At 47.5% G+C, this 16,485-nt stretch overlaps 1 protein-coding gene across 2 annotated transcripts in view; it reads right to left on the reverse strand.

The window, feature by feature from the left end:
• The window catches only part of BTAF1 (B-TFIID TATA-box binding protein associated factor 1), a 2,675,064-nt gene that overhangs the window by 492,021 nt on the left and 2,166,558 nt on the right, over positions 1-16,485 (reverse strand). For both annotated transcript variants that reach the window (XM_069611378.1, XM_069611379.1), the window contains one exon: positions 13,379-13,520. In XM_069611378.1, the coding sequence (XP_069467479.1) occupies positions 13,379-13,520 (142 nt within the window). The remainder of the gene's footprint in view (positions 1-13,378; positions 13,521-16,485) is intronic.

Here is a 16,485-nt window from a genome sequence, read left to right on the forward strand (position 1 = left end):
TTTTGTTGATTTTCTCTGGTTTGGCTGGCACAGCCTGTCTTTCATGAATAAGGCTATTTTCTGATGGAGCACAATGTGAAGATGGCTGGGCATGGCAGGGTCTTTTTGATAAAGGTAGTGTGATAAAGAACAGGGACAAATAGCATCAGAGCTCCATCATTTTAAAGGTGAAATATTCCCTTTTTCAATGGGAATGTTGGGCTTGCAGCAAAACATCGCTGCTTTTTCACTCCATTTCTTTAAGACAAACAAGAACACACCTTGGTAGCCTTTCTCAGGGTGCTCCCTGTTCCATCTTGCCCAATGGCGCTTGGCAAAACAGTGCAGCCATCCTTTTGTCGCTACGAAACGCAGTTTGGGTGCAATGGTGCTCACAGGATCCAGCGCAGCCATTTTGCTGTTTCTGGTGAAATGCAGCTTGGTGATGTGGGGAAGTACTGCTGAGTGGGTAAATATATCCCACAGGTGAAGGGGCTAAAACATCTGTGCACTGGATAATTGGGTTGATGCTATTGAACTGCCAGCTACTTCAGTGTCACCTTTGAAGCCTGGAACGTTTGCAGGTTTTCGTCGACTGTGGCATTTAACAGGTTGTTGCCATCTGTTAGGGAGAATTCTCATTATATGGCTAATTTCCCTCACCTAGTGAGTCCCCCAGCAGCTTTGCTGGATTTCTGGAGTTTATTTTTTCCACTTGGTAAGAGTGTACCCCTTTTTCCCCGCTCTTAGCTGTGTTTTGCGATGTTTATTTCATCTGTTTTTATGATTGTGGACTCTGGAGTACACCACTCCAGTAGCCCCCTTCTTTTGTGTGCGTTACACAGCACCTTCAATGCAGTGACACGGGGTTGTCTTTTAGACTTCCCACCAACTCAATTTCTGAGGCGGTCTACAGTCCCCCAGAAAATGTTAAAGTAGCCATTTGCTTTACTTAGTCAAATAACACAGATCCAGTACACCCCATTTTACATGGAGTACTGGAAAGGGTTAATCCGTAGCCCTTTTTATCTGTACCTCCTATAGCATTGTTTCGCTCTTTTAACAATTAGACTTGGCTGGTGGCAGTGGTATCTACCCTAACCTTTGTACCGCAATTATACTATATAAACGTGGTACTGTTTTAGGCTATTATATTAGCCTCGAACATAAACCCGCTTGACCAAATACTTTCTTTTGGCTTTGGTCGGGTTTATTCGCCATTTCTTTTTGTTAAAGTCCTTCTTGTGTTTTACTTTCCACATCAAACCAGGTTTGCCTTCTTTGTTCACTGTCTTTTGGCAGGCTTCTGCCAAGAAGCCCTCCTCTAAGCGCCTGGGTGTCTAGGTGGGCTGAATATGAGGGAGGAGTGTAGTCACCCCCTGCCCAGGGTATACTAGGAAACCCAAGTCGCACTTTGCCATGATTGGCTGAGGTGGTTGTCCGGGCTGGACAACCCCCCTGCTGCGTGATTGACATTCGGGCTGTGTGAATGGGGGATTTTCGCATAAAAAGGCAGGACTCTTGGGCTGGAAGTCAGAGTCGCCACTGGAACTACAAGGAACCGAAGAGAAGCGGAGAAGAAGACGGCTGCTGCAATTATCCCAACCCGGTGAAGCCCTGCTGCAGTCCTGACCCATCTACCCTTCGACGACCAGAGAAGATCCAGTCCGGAGTCTTCTTCCCTTGAGCCTGGTGTGGATTACCAGCTCATCTTCCACAGCCAGAGGATCCTCTTCGTGGTCGAAATCGCTGCACACTGCTGTAGTGGTCCGGATAGCCATCTGAAGAGCCTCTCCTGCTTTTAAGGGCCGCACCGTTTATTCACCGTCGCTGCTGCCGGCTTCAGCCCTGTGTGGTGCAGACCCCTCCAGACGTCGCCCTTCTTGCCGAAGCTCCAGGAACCGTGGGTTTGCAGGAAACTACCAGGAACAACTGCCGTGGCACCAGCTTCTTCATTCAATAAGGTGCTCTGTTCTGCTTGAGGAATTCGGATGAACCCCTTTTCATCCTCCTACAAGGCTTGCCCTCATCTTCCCTCCTCCTTATAACTTTTGCTTCCTCGATTGACAATATCTAAGTACTGCTGGCTATGTTGAATCTTGAACTACTGTCCGACTATGTGATCCTCGACAACAGGAACCCGGTTCCACTTGACACTGGCCTATTGACTCTTGAATTTCTGCCAACGAGTGTTCTCCGATTCTGTCTGCCTTGACAAAAATAGCATATGATTTTTGCCCACAACTGTCTCTAGTTAACTCAGGGGCTAAGTGTGTTTTTGCCCCGGTAATATTTCTTGCTGCGGATACGCGTATCGTTAGTAAGACCGAACTGTCATTACTGTCAAAAAGTGATCGCATATGTATTCCCAGTAACGTCTTTTGTTTGACAACACGTCCGATAAAACATAGGGGACTTACCTTGAGTTATACTGTACAAAGTGAATTGGTTGGTTGTAATGTATTTTACGTGTGATTTTGAATTAATAGAAGTGTTGTGCTTATAACAAATGGTTTAAAAATAAATACTTATATTTTTTACCTGAAACCTTGAGTCAGTGTTTGAGTCACAGTAATTGTGGTCCCTTTGTGTAATCTCTGCTACTGCTGATATACTCGTGATAAGCCTGGCTGCTCTGCTACTGCTACCACTTTAACATAGTAGTACAGGCTTGTACCAAAGGTAAACTTGTATTACCACTTGTAGTCTTAATTGTGTGTAGTGGTCCCTAAGGGCACTGCACAGGAGTCTGCGTAACACCATCAGTGGCATGTAAAGGAGTTTTCCTTGACGTCCAGGGCAAAATCTGAAGTTCTCATCCTAATCACAGTACTGGTAGCAGTCATCTTTGCTACAAAGTCTGCGGTGTCAGACCCGACTGAAGGTTCTGGCGTGAGGTCTCCTTGCCATCCTTCACAAGCGTCTCAAAACCATCTCACATCTGTCGCTTCTGAGATGACCGACCAGAGCCTTAATAAAAACCTAGCCTGGGCACACCAGGCGTTGATGCATCCGAGGCCAAGGCTTGCTGAACCAAAAACCTTCCTCCGCCATGCGTCCAGTCTTTTGTCCTCCTTGTTCAGCGGCTGGGAAGCGAAAAATGTAGTCTTCAAGTTAGCTGTGGCATGCTGTACAACTAAATTCTCTGGAGACAAATGGGCGGACAGGAACAGCAGGTCGAAGGGTGGAGGTCTGTGCTTTTTGGTCAGATCTCGGTTTACAGTTGTAAATGAAGCTCGCTTGGTGCATAGCTCAAAAACAAAAGCCTCTACAGCCTTGTTGGATGGCAGAAGGGTGACCCTCTTTGAACCTTCATCCAAGATGCGTCAGTTCCTATTGCACCTTGGACCAGGACGGGGATGATCACCCGAGGATATCCACCACCTTCGCTATCAGATGCTGAAATGCAGCATGAGGCTTGCCGGGGATATGAGCAGAACATGCCCATTTCTGGCAATGTGTCCAGGCCACTAGTGTTCAAGTCTGCAGCAAGGTCTACCAAGTCACCACCATCTGCATAAAACTACTCTCTGAAGTCTCTAACTTCCATAGAGTGAAGGGTTCAATTTGAAACTACAAGGAATGGGGCCCCCATTCCTCATAAATATCCTCAGAGTGGGATATGAATGCACTCTTAGCGAGGGGGTGCACCCTTGAGGAATTCCAGTGTCACAGACATCGGTCGGTACTGTGGAAGGGATGAACTAGATCAGAGGGTGCAGCCTCCAGGCTTAATCTTGTCCGCCTTTCACGCGGTTGTACCAAGGGCGCATGGTCATTTCATCTAATAGCTCGTCTGAAGGCAGTGGGCTGTCTCGGCGCCAGGGCTCTGGCAAAAATGTTCTAGCATCTTGAGCCCGAGGGCCTCCAATTCCTGTGGGGTATAAGATTGGGTTGGGATAGGTTTCTGCGGAGCCTGGTCATCTGGGGATTCCCTGGAGTGGTGGTTGCTCTTCAACGCAGAAGAATAATTGTGCCTTGAGACCTAGACTGCTTGTGGTGCTACTTGATGTTTGTCCTTGCGGACCGGGGGCCATTCATCGGCGGGAGGACCGAAGCTGGGTGACCTGAAACGAGTTAGCTTGTCATCTTTTTGTGGAGAAAAGAAAACAGTTTTGCTCCCTGCTCACGATGAGCATTGGGGTGCATCGGCTGACACGACTCCCAATCCTATGGGCTGTGTGCCGCACCGAGACAATAAATCAGACCCTCCAGGTTATAGCGATTTTGCGATCCCACAAAATGCAGCGAAAATGGCCGTTTTGCGCAAAATGCCATAAAAACGGCCTTTTTGTGCAAAAACAGCATGTTTAAAAAATATATTGAAAAAAGTTTTTTTTTTTTTTTTTTTTTTTTGGTAATCTGCAAACATTACTGTTTTTAAAAAAATACTCAGGGTGCCAGGTTCTCAACTTTTTTTTTTTACACAAGAAATGAAATGTGCTAACACATCTCATCACTTGCGCCCCAAAAAAGTGCAGCCCAATCCACAAGGGACACAAAGGCACATTTTATATGCGCGCCAATTCAGATGGCATTTTTCACCTCCTTGATCAAATAAAGTGGCGTTTCTGTCAATTTAAAAGCGCATACCTCATTTCCAAGCAAGATGCACTTTTAAATGTGCAGAAATTGTAGGCAACCCTATGCGCACGGGATGTGGGGCAGCCACTGCATGACAGGGTCTTTCCTGACCCGGTCATGCATTTCTTTTAAGGCATGAACCGCTGCTGTGTCGCTTGCATTTCTGTTCCTCAAACAGGATAAAAATGCATTTTTTGGGTCCTATTTTACAGCGGCAGGCACCTGGAGGGCCTTTCCCTTTGAAAGGGGCTGGGATCTTGCAGAACACTGTCGGGAGAACGATTCTATTCAAAGTACTGCCCATTTTCATGACAAAAATCTATGGAATGTTACAATTTGACCTCTTTTGTCCAGTACTATTCTATCGATTTCTATAAATACTGAACATGTGTTGTGGGGTTGTCACCCGCTCCCCATGTTCAGTATTTTTGGTCTAGAGTGGTTGCAGAAGTGTTTTCCCCTTTTTCCTCAAAATTGGAGGTGGGGACAGAAAAAAAAGAAAATAACGAAAAAGGACGGATCTGGCACCGCAAGGTTGCAGGGGAAGCGGCAGCGACAAAGCAGTTAAGTAGGGGTGGGGTGGGGTGGTGGTGAAAGGTACATTTTGGGTCGTTTGGCTGAAGTGCAAATCAATTTGCAGCGAAATTGACTACGGTCAATTCCGCCGCAAATAATTACACTTTGGTCAAACAACCCAGAACACCATTTGAGGCAGCTGGCCAGCGCACAATTTGAGCAACAGCTCAAGGCTGTGGAAATGCGCCGGTCACCTTTAAGAATAAGGTGACCTGCTCATTTCCAAAAATAGGTGGTCTAAAAATAGCATATCCTCCGTTCTTTTTTTAAATGCCCCATTATTTGAGGAACTGGGTCAAAATCTACATTAAAAAAATACAAAAATGGTTACACTATGAGAGAGAGGAGTGTGATGGGTGAGATGTGAAGTGATAGGCAAGAAAGCAGAGGGAGAGCAGTGGGTCAGAGGAGGAAGCGCTGCACAAGAGAGCAGAGGAAGCAGTGATGCGGTGGGCCAGAAATTTGAGAGCGAGCAGAGGTACAGAAAGTAGAGGGAGCGTGTGGTCAGTGAGCCAGAAAGCAGAGAGGAAGCGGTTGGCCAGAAAGAGGCAGTGAGCTGCAGATTGGGAAAAAGGATGAGGGAAGAGTGCGATAGAATGGGAGAAAGGATGCAAGATGCAGAAGCAGCACAAAAGAATGAAGGACTGTACATTGCGGGAGGAAATGTAGAGTGTAAGGTGTCAGTTGGGAGTATGATTTGGAGTGTGGCAGGGGCTGGGCAGTGCAAATTGGGACTTGATAGTGTGACATAGCACGTGAGTATTTGTATGACAGAGTTAGGTTAAGGAATGTAAGTTGTGATGGAGAGTTGGTGAGAGGTGTGTGGGTGTGTTGGGGGATTGGAGAACATAGAAGGGGAATATTTTCAGCATTACAATTGATAATGATCAATTTTTAGTTAATACTATTAAATAGGCATGAACAGTAAACTAGAAATGTAGCCAAATCAAACACTGTTCTACCACGCCAGAGACATCTGGGACTCTTCCTATTAAATTAATACAAAAGATACATAATGATGATACCCTGGCTCTCTTGTAGCCTTGCACTCTACCCATTTCCTGCAATGTGGCAATCTTACACCCTCCAGTTAATACAAAATGTCCCGCAAAAATGCAGCAATAAATAAAGGTTTGTGCCACAAAATTTGCCATTTCATGCCGCAAAATCCTGGCAGGAAAGGCTGATCATCATATGGGGATCAGAGATTGACTTTGGATGTCCAGTTTCGAAGACTTGGATGGATTCGGCGAAGATCGAGAAAAGAAAAGGTTCAAAGAAGGTGATCCTAGAGTGTGTGGAAAAGAGAAATTAAGATTGCTCGATCTCTATATGGGATACATTACTCACCGTAATCGTATTTCTGATGCTTGTATCTGCTTAGATTCACATGCTGTGCATAGGCCGACATCTAGTGGAAGCTGCGGAGTATTACAGTTTGTTTTTCGAAAGTCGAAAATGGGCGTCGACACAGGCGTGCCAGTAATACTATCCCTAGTGTGACGTCCACTGTACCCAAGATCCCTCACGCGTGTAGGATCCTCAGATTGTATTTTTTCTGACATGAGGAAGCATGAGGAGTAGCGTGAGTACAGATAATCCAAGCAGATAAACAGAAAGGTAAGACTACAAGCAATCATGCGCCTTCTCTCGGAGGGGAGGAAGGGTGGGTCGCATGTGAATCTAAGCAGATACAAGCATCAGAAATACGATTACGGTGAGTAATGTATCCCTTCTGAGGCTTGTGGAATCTGCTTAGATCACATGCTGTGCATAGATTAGCGAGCAGTACCAGAAGAAGGAGGTGGGATGTGAGAAGGGTAATGAGCAAACAGGTGTCTTAGAACCGCTTGTCCCACTTGTGTATCTGTCTTGGAATGAGTGTCAATGCAGTAATGCTGAGTAAAAGTGTGAATAGAGCTCCAAGTAGCCGCTTTGCAAATGGTGTCGAGGGGAACATTTGCAATGAAAGCCAGAGTGGCACCAATGCCTCTAGTAGAGTGGGCCCTTGGCGTAAAAGGCAGAGTCTTTTCAGAAAGAGAGTAACACAGCTGTATACAGTTGATAATCCACTTCGAGATAGCGCCTTTAGAGACGCGATCCCCCTCTCTGCCTGTAGCTACGGAGACAAACAGTTGATCTGTTTTCCTTAGCGGTCTGGTTTTATTTACATAGTATAGGACCGCCCTACGCACATCTAGGGTGTGTAGTTTCACCTCAGCCGAGCTTTGTGGGTTTTGGAAGAAAGCCGGAAGCTCGATGGACTGGTTTACATGGAACTTGGATATGAATTTAGGTGAGAACCTAGGGTGTGTGCGTAAAACCAGTTTGTCCTTGTGGATAGTAAAGAAAGGATCTTGCACTGACAGAGCCTGAATTTCACTGACCCTTCTTATGGAGGTAATGGCTACTAAGAAGGCCGTTTTATAAGTCAGGTGTTTGAGACTACTTTTATGCATGGGTTCGAATGGGGGTCCCATGAGCTTAGCTAGCACCACGTTGAGGTCCCATCCTGGCGGTGGGTTCGAAATAGGAGGGTGAAGTCTCTTTACTCCTTCCATGAAGGCTTTAACCACTGGCACTTTCCACCACGAGACCTTGTTATGGGATGTGGTGTAAGCCGAGAGGGCTGCCAGGTGTACTTTCAGTGAGTTAAAAACCAACCCTGCATCCAGCAGGTGGAGCATGTATGTCACAACGTTGGAAGGAGTGCAATCAACCGGGTTGATTTGTTTATTCTGGCACCAGATAACGAATCTTTTCCACTTATCAAAGTAACAGTGCCTTGTATTTGGTTTCCTGGACTCCTTTAGAATGTCCATACACCTCTGTGGTAATTTGAGATGTCCAAACTCTATGACTTCAGGAGCCATGCTGCTAGGTTCATAGAGTTGGGTTCCTGATGCACTGTTTGACCCTGTTGCTGGGACAGTAGGTTGTACCAGGCTGGGAGTCTGATGGGTTCGCACACCGCCATCCTGCGTAGGTGTGGAAACCATGGTTGTCTCGCCCACATGGGAGCAACTAGGATGAGCGTCATCGATTCATCTTGTACACCACCTTCCTGATGAGAGGAGTTGGTGGAAAAGCGTACGCAAACATCCCTGACCAGTTCATCCACAGGGCATTCCCTTGGGAGTCCGGTTGGGGGAACCTGGATGCAAATCCTGGGCATTGTTTGTTTTCGCTTGTGGCGAATAGGTCTATAGTGGGGAAACCCCACTGAGAGAAGAGATCTTCTACCACGTCTCTGTGAAGGACCCATTCGTGTTCTTCTGGGAGGGAGTCTCTGCTTAGAGCATCCGCTAGGGAATTGAGCTCCCCTGGAACATGTTGCGATGACAGGAAGATGTTCCGTCTGAGTGCCCATATCCAGATTTTCTGGGCAAGCTTGGACAGATTTGGTGAACGAGTCCCCCCTTGCTTGTTTAGATAGAACATGGCTGTCGTGCTGTCCGTCCTGATCTGCACCGACAAGTTCAGTAGATGGGGCTCGAACGCCTTTAGCGCTCGGAATACTGCCAGAAGCTCTAGCAGATTGATGTGGTTCTTGGCTACTGAGTGAGACCAGAGACCCTGAGCTGTGTGGTGGAGATGGTGAGCTCCCCACCCAGTCAGGCATGCATCTGTAGTCACCACGGCTTGTACTTCGGGATCGTAAAAGGGTTTCCCCTTTGCGAGATTCTCTCTTGTCCACCAGTGTAGGCTCTGTACGAGTGTTGGCGAAACGACCACTAGATCGTCCCAATGACCACTTGCCTGAGACCACTGTTTCGCCAACCATTCCTGCATGGGACGCATGCGCAGACGCGCGTGGGGGACCAGGTAAATGCATGACGCCATCATGCCCAGTAACCGCATAGCTTTGCGTACTGTTATCTGTTGACCTGACTGATAATGCGGAATTTGCAGAAGTATATTCCGAATTCTCTCTTCCGAAGGGAAGGTCAATCCTTTCTGAGTATCTAGGATAGCTCCTAGAAATTGTTTTGAGGTGCTTGGCACCAGACTTGACTTTTTCTCGTTGATAGAGAAGCCTAATTCGTGGAGGAGGTCGAAGTCCTCTGAATGTTTGACCTGCAAATTCCTGGGGTTTCCCCCGTTATGAGCCAGTCGTCCAGATAAGGGTACACCGGGATTGCTTCCCTGCGTAGGTGTGCAGCCGCCACCGCCAGTACCTTGGTGAATACCCTTGGTGCAGAAGCTATCCCGAAGGGCAGTACCTTGAATTGGTAGTGGCGACTGTCTACCTTGAAGCGTAAGTACTTTCTGTGCGCTGGGAGCATGGAAATATGAAAATAAGCATCTTTCATATCCAAGGTTGCCATGTAATCCCCCTTTTTTAGGAGGGGGATTACCTCTTGTAGCGTGGTCATACGGAATTTTTGGGGCTTGACATACTTGTTGGCAGGCCGCAAGTCCAATACTGGGCGCATTGTCAAATCTTTCTTTGGCACAAGGAAGTGGTGTCCTGGGACGAGTTCTATCGCGTCCTTTTCTAGCAGAATGGCGATCTCCTCGAGAAGGATCCTTTGATGCTCTAGGGAGTGCACTCTTTGTCGTGGAGGATGGTTCCGGGGACGCTGCAGTAGTTCTATACAATATCCTGCGGATACTGTTGACAGCACCCATCTGTCTGAGGTGATCCCTTCCCAAGCCTGGGTGAAGGTGGAAATGCGTCCCCCTACTGGGGTTGCGTGGCAAGGGACCCTGAACTGAGCGTCACTGTTTTGGTGGAGGCGTGCCACCTCCCTTGTTGGGGCTGCCTCTGCCTCTTCCACGACCTCTCTTGTTACCCCTGCCGTAACTCTGGGTAGACTGCTGGTTGTTATTCCATTGTGTACCCTGTCCCTGGGCATAGTTGCCTCTTTGTGAATTTTGTCCGCGTGGGCGACGAAAATTACTGTTCCCCCTCTGGTTAGGGGGTTTGTTGGTAAGCTGGCCAAGGGATTTGAGAGTCTCATATTCATCTTTGGCATTTTTAAGTGCGTCTTCGACCGCTTTCCCAAACAATAGGTCGGGTTCCACTGGCTTGTCTATTAAAGAAGCCTGGGTTTCTGTCTTGAATCCCGACTGCCGTAACCACGCATGTCTTTTGATAACAGTACCTTCTGCTATCAATCTCCCTGCGTTGTCAGCGGCGTCGAAAGTTGCTTTTAAAATGCAACCAGACACGGCTCTCCCTTCTGCCGAGATCCGAGCCAGCTGGCCCTTTAATGGTTCTGGAGCAGAGGCAATGAGCGCCGCGACTTCTTCCCATTGATGGCAATTGTAACTAGCCAACAGGGTGGTGGAATTCGCAATCCTTGCTTGGTAGGCGGACGTTGAGGCTACCTTCCTGCCAAACCCGTAAAGTTTTTTGCTCTCCTTGTCGGGAGGAGCTTCTGATGAAGATAAGGGCGTGCCAGCCCTTTTTCTAGTGTTGGTAACCACTAGGGAATCTGGTTTAAGATGTCCCCTTATATACAGAGGGTCAGACTGGGCTGCCCGGAAAATCTTTTCAATTCTGGGGTTGACAGCTCTGGTGAGGTTCGGATTCACCAGGGAAGGATCTATTCTTCGTTGGATGGATTTGAGGATAGGGATGGTCTGAGCGACTGGTCTTCTCTCTCCTACAAACTCCTCCGCGAAGTCCCTTTCCTCCTGTACACCGTGGGTGTCGATGTGGAAGTGTTCCGCTGCTCGAGCGAGAACCTCGTTAAGGAGGGGCTGGTTATCAACTGGAGAGTCAGTAACTGGGGCTTCGCTTTGTACTGGGGAATCTACTCTGTAAATTTCCTGCTCATCTTCTCCCTCCTCCAGGTCCTCATCCTCCGCATAGTAATCTGTCCCGGTTTGTTCTTCCATAATGTCAAACTCCTGGTCCTCTCCAGGGAAAACTTGTCCCTGGTAACTGGGGAGTGGAGTAGAATATGGAGTGGAGTAAGGCTGAACCTCGAAGGGTTCAGGTCTGTCGACCCGGGGCTTTTTACTTAGCGGGATGGGATCGGAGGAGCCTGAGGGTGTGGCCCCTTGAGGGTTATATGAAAGAAAGTGTTCTGGGTTCTTATCATAAAAATCAGCTAAGGAAGACATCCTAGACATAACCCTGTCTATGTCTTCACTGGACCATTCCCTGGAACAGGGTATTACTTTAGCAGGTGATTTATGGGACTTTTCAAGGGTAGACTTGTGTTTGCTTGTCTGCTTAGGGTGGGAGGATGGCTTTACAGGGGTGGAAGGCTGTGCTTTCCGCTGTTTCCCCCCTTCCCCGTGCGTGGAAAAATGTTTTCCCTGTCCCTTGGGGGCCCCAGAGACTTTCGACGCCTGGCGTCGAGGGTCTGGAAAGGTATCTGTGTGCTTCGGGCGTGGGGCCTCACTGGTGTTAACCGCGGTCTCGGTATCTTGGAGCGCGGCCTGGGGGTGGAAGTCGTCTTCGTCTCCCGACGATCGAACTTCCGTTAGTGTGTGTAGCGAGGCACTCTTGGCAAGAGTGGATGATTGCCTTGCGTCGTGAGGCGATCTCGATCGAGAGCGCCCAGAGGACACCGAGTCGGACCGTTCTTTTTGTGCCTCTTTCCGGGAAGTCGACGTCGTCGAGGTCCGGTTGGTCTTAGTGTGTGTTAGGTGTGTAGCGCTTGCGTCGCCGGGGGTCTTCCCCATAGCCGCCCTGCCGGACGACCTTCCGAGGTCGGGGACCTGCGCTCGTCGGCTGTCTTTCGACGCCGTAATGCCCTCGCCGTCCGAAAGTACGGCGTCGCTGCCATCGCTGAAGGCGCCCTCCGCTGCCATGGCCTCCTGCCTGGCGTGGTGGGCCCAACGCTTTGTCGAACGGTCCTTAAGTGTCTTAGGTTTAAACCTACTACACGCTCTGCAGTTCGCTTCGGGGTGATCCCTCGGCAAGCAGAGATTGCACGTGGCGTGCCTGTCGACCCAAGGGTATTTGCGATTGCACTTGGGGCAGAATTGAAAAGGGGTACCCTCCATACGCACCTTAAGGCAGCGGGCTGCTAAGTGTAGGAATATATATAAATGTAACTATATATCAAGAGTGAAGAGTATGTACCACCCCCCACTCTCCCTACTTGTAAGGGCCGAGGCCAGCGGCCTACTAGGCCCGGGCCGAGGCCAGCGGCCTACCGAGGCCCAGATCCGTCGTGCAGCAGTCGACGGTCGATGACTTCTCCAGCCGTCGTCGAGGTTGAGGGTCGACGTTGGGGTGGGGAAGGGAATGAATAAGAATTAAAATTATAATAACAGCAAAAGTATGGCTAAGGCCAGGGAACTCCGCAAGATGCTTCCGACCAGTATGGCGGAAAAAAACAATCTGAGGATCCTACACGCGTGAGGGATCTTGGGTACAGTGGACGTCACACTAGGGATAGTATTACTGGCACGCCTGTGTCGACGCCCATTTTCGACTTTCGAAAAACAAACTAATACTCCGCAGCTTCCACTAGATGTCGGCCTATGCACAGCATGTGATCTAAGCAGATTCCACAAGCCTCAGAAATATATATATATATATACTAGCCTCCTCGGCATGTCTGGCATGGGACGTGTAAACGCATTGCGCAGAGCAGAGTTGTGCTCCCTGAAGGCAGAAAAGATTCAAAGAGCAGCTGTGAAACTAAGATGAAGAATCAAAGATGAGGAATCTGTGGGAGGAAGGAATCCATTAAAAAGTGTCGTCTTATACTTAATGTCTAATTTTATTTGAGTGCTCTGTGTGCGTTATAACATTGCACCACCCCATATCTCATGAAATCTGGGCCTTACTACTCACCTAGACTACCTTGATGGGAGTTTGGCTAGACACAGCGGCTTTTCCCCGTTTACTAAAATAGCATGGCGTCTCTGAATCCTCCGTCAGGGCTGGTTCTGAAAATCCAATTTAACAACAAGCATCCAGTGCCCAGGCCGTAATCAGGTCCACAATTCATGTAAGTGGATTTAACCAAGCAACTCTCAGGAAAAATGTTAAAGCAGGTCTAAATATAAAGGATTGTGTGCAAATACATGCCAAGGGTAAAAATGCATTTATGGGAGCACCAAGCATCTCAGCCACTTCAATGCCGTGTCTTAGAGACATTGAATGAAAATTGCCTAAAGTATTGGAAGAGAGTGACACAGGAAGCATTACCTTTAGACCCTCTATTTATTTTATTCTGCTTTCTTCTGTTTGATGTTTTTTTTGTTTTGTATTAGAAATAATTTAAATAACAAAAAATAAACGCATGTTACAAAATTATACTCTTACCTGCCTCTTGGTCTCGAGAGGAGCTTCGAGCATCCCTACTTGCTAGAATAGGTTTCCCATACCTAGCTGCAAATTGACGTTCTGTTCCCAAAAATCCAGGCATAAGGAAGTCAAACAAAGACCATAATTCTAAGACATTATTCTAAAGGAAAATACAAAAACATGGAATCATAAATAGTAATCACACTACATGAAGAATATTGTCAAAATACTTGACATGATTAAACAATTTCCGTGGCACTTTAATTTCCATATAATCTATTCAACGCCTTGAGAGGATTTCCCAATTTTCGTTACACTGCATATTTAATAAACTGCAAGTTGCTCACAACAATACAAAATATATTAAGGAACTAGATGAGCAAGTTTCTTACCTTCTGTCATTATCTTTATAATGGATCCTTATCTCTGAAAGGTCATCCAAGTGAAGCATGGTCTGGAAATTTCTCAGTCATTAGGTGCTGCCTCTCTACTTCACTGCCTACTGTCATTGTCACCTCTTGTGTTTGAAGGGTTAACCTCTGATTGTATGTGTTAGGCAGGATCCTGTGCAGTGCCCTTAGGGACCACTACACACAATTAAGACTAAAGGTGGTGATACAAGTTTTACCTTTGGTACAAGCCTGTACTACTATGTCAGAGTGGTAGCAGTGGTGGAGCAGCCAGGCTTATCTCAAGAGTATATGAGCAGTAGCAGAGATTACACAAAGGGACCACAATTACTGGGACTCAAGCAAACACGGACTCAAGGTTTCAGGTTGAAAAATATAAGTAATTTAATTTATTTTTAAACCATTCATTATAAACACAACACTTCTATAAAACTTCAAAAAAAAAAACACGTTAAATATACTACAACTAACCAATTCACTTTGTACAGTGAGTCTCAAGATAAGTACCCTGTGTTGTAATGAACCGGTGTTAGGCACAAAGCACGTTACCGCGAATACGATTGCGATCACTTTTTGACAGTTCGGTCTACTAAACAAACACGTATCCGTGACATGAAATGGAAATGCTACCGGGGCCAAAACACACTTGGCACCTGAGAAATCCAGAGGGAGTTGGAGGCAAAAATCACAGGCAATATTTTGGTTAGGCAGGCAGAATCAAGAAACACTCAGACAGGAGTTCAAAAGTCAAAGGCCTGGAGCCAGTGTCCAAAGACACCGGGGCCAGTTGCCAAAGATCACACGGTCCTACAGTTCACGATTCAACGTAGCCAAAAGTACTTTGATATTGTCAATGTTCGGAAGCAAAAGTTATAAGAAGGCGGGAAGACAAGGGCAAGCCTTGGAAATGAAGAAGACGGGGATTCCCCCAGTTTCCTCAACAGAACACAGTACCTTGTTCCAATGGTGCAGCTGGTGCCCTGGCAGTTGTTCCTGTTGGTTTCCCGCAGACCCACGATTCCTGGAGCTTCGTCGAGAAGGACGACGTCTGAAGGGGGTCTGCACCACACAGGGATGAGACCGGCAGCAGCGACACGGAATAAAAGGTGAGCTCCTTAAAAACAGGAGAGGCTCTTCAGGTGGATATCCGGACCACTACAGCAGTGTGCAGCAATTTCGACCACGGAAGAGGATCCTCTGGCTGTAGAAGATGAGCTGGTTAGCCCCACCAAGCTCAAGGGAAGAAGACTCCGGACTGGTTTTTCTCCGAGTCGTTGAAGGGCAGATAGCTCAGGACTGCAGCAGGGCTTCACCGGGACAGGGTAGTTGCAGCAGCCGTCCTTCTCTCCGCTTCTCTTCTGTTCCTTGTAGTTCCAGTGGCGACTCTCCGACTTCTAGCCCAAGAGACCTGGCTTTTATGCGAAAAACCCCCATTCACGCAGCCTGGCTGTCCAGCCCGGACAACTACCCTAGCCAATCATGACTAAGTGCGACTTGGGTTTCCTAAGATACCCTGTGCAGGGGGTGACTACACCCCTCCCTCACATTCAACCCACCTAGACACCCAGGCACCTAGAGGAGGGTTTCTTGGCAGAAGCCCGCTAAAAGACAGTGAACAAAGAAGACGAACCTAGTTTGCCACGCAAAGTAAAACACAAGAAGGACTTTAACAAAAAGAAATGGCAAATAAACCTGACCGGCGCCAAAAGAAGAAATATTTGGTCAAGCGGGTTTACGTTCGAGGCTAATATAATAGCCTAAAACAATACCACGTTTATATAGTGTAATCGCGGTAGAAACATTAGGGTAGATACCACTGCCACCAGCCAAGTCTAAATGTTAAGAGCGAAACAATGCTCTAGGAGGTACAGATAAAAAAAGGGCTACTGATTAACCCTTTACAGTACTCCATGTCAGATGGGATGTACTGGATCTGTGGTTAAATGACTGAGTAAAGTTAATGGCAACTTTACCCTTTTCTGGGGGACAGTAGTCAGCCTCAGAAATGGAGTCGGTGGGAAGTCTAAAAGACAACCCTGTGTCACTGCACTGAAGGTGCTGTGTAACACACAAAAGAAGGGGGCTACTGAAGTGGTGTACTCCAGAGTCCACAATCACAAAAACAGATGAAATACACATGCCAAAACACAGGAGTGGGAAAAAGGGGTACACACTCTTACCAAATAGAAAAAATAAACTCCAGAGGTCCAGCAAAGCTGCTGGGGGACTCACTAGGTAAGGGAAATTAGCCATTGAATGAGAATTCTCCCTAACGGGGACACCTTTATCTTCCAGATCACCAGGGGAGTGGGAGGGAACGCGTATGCGTTCATGCTGTTATACTGTATCTGTAACGAATCTCCCAAAGAGCCGGGGCCCTGACCCTGCAAGGATGCAAACTGAGGGCACTTCCTGTTGTACCCTGTGGCGGAGAGGTTCACCTGTGGATGACCCCATCTGTCGAAGATCCCCTTTAGGACCTGATCGTTCAATTGCCATTTGTAATTGTCCAAGCCCAACCTGCTGAGCCTGTCTGTCTCCAGGTTTGACTCCCCTGGGAGGTGGATTGCCGTCAAGAATATGTCTTTCACCAGAGCCCATTCCCAAATGCTGACCGCCTGGGTGCATAGAGGAGGAGACCTGGTGCCACCCTGCTTGTTGATGTAATACATGCTGGTGGAGTTGTCAGTCTGAATGAGGATCATTTTCCCACTG

This window comes from Ambystoma mexicanum, chromosome 8 (genome assembly GCF_040938575.1).
Source record: "Ambystoma mexicanum isolate Mex_15411 chromosome 8, UKY_AmexF1_1, whole genome shotgun sequence".
NCBI classification, from domain to species: Eukaryota; Metazoa; Chordata; class Amphibia; order Caudata; family Ambystomatidae; genus Ambystoma; species Ambystoma mexicanum.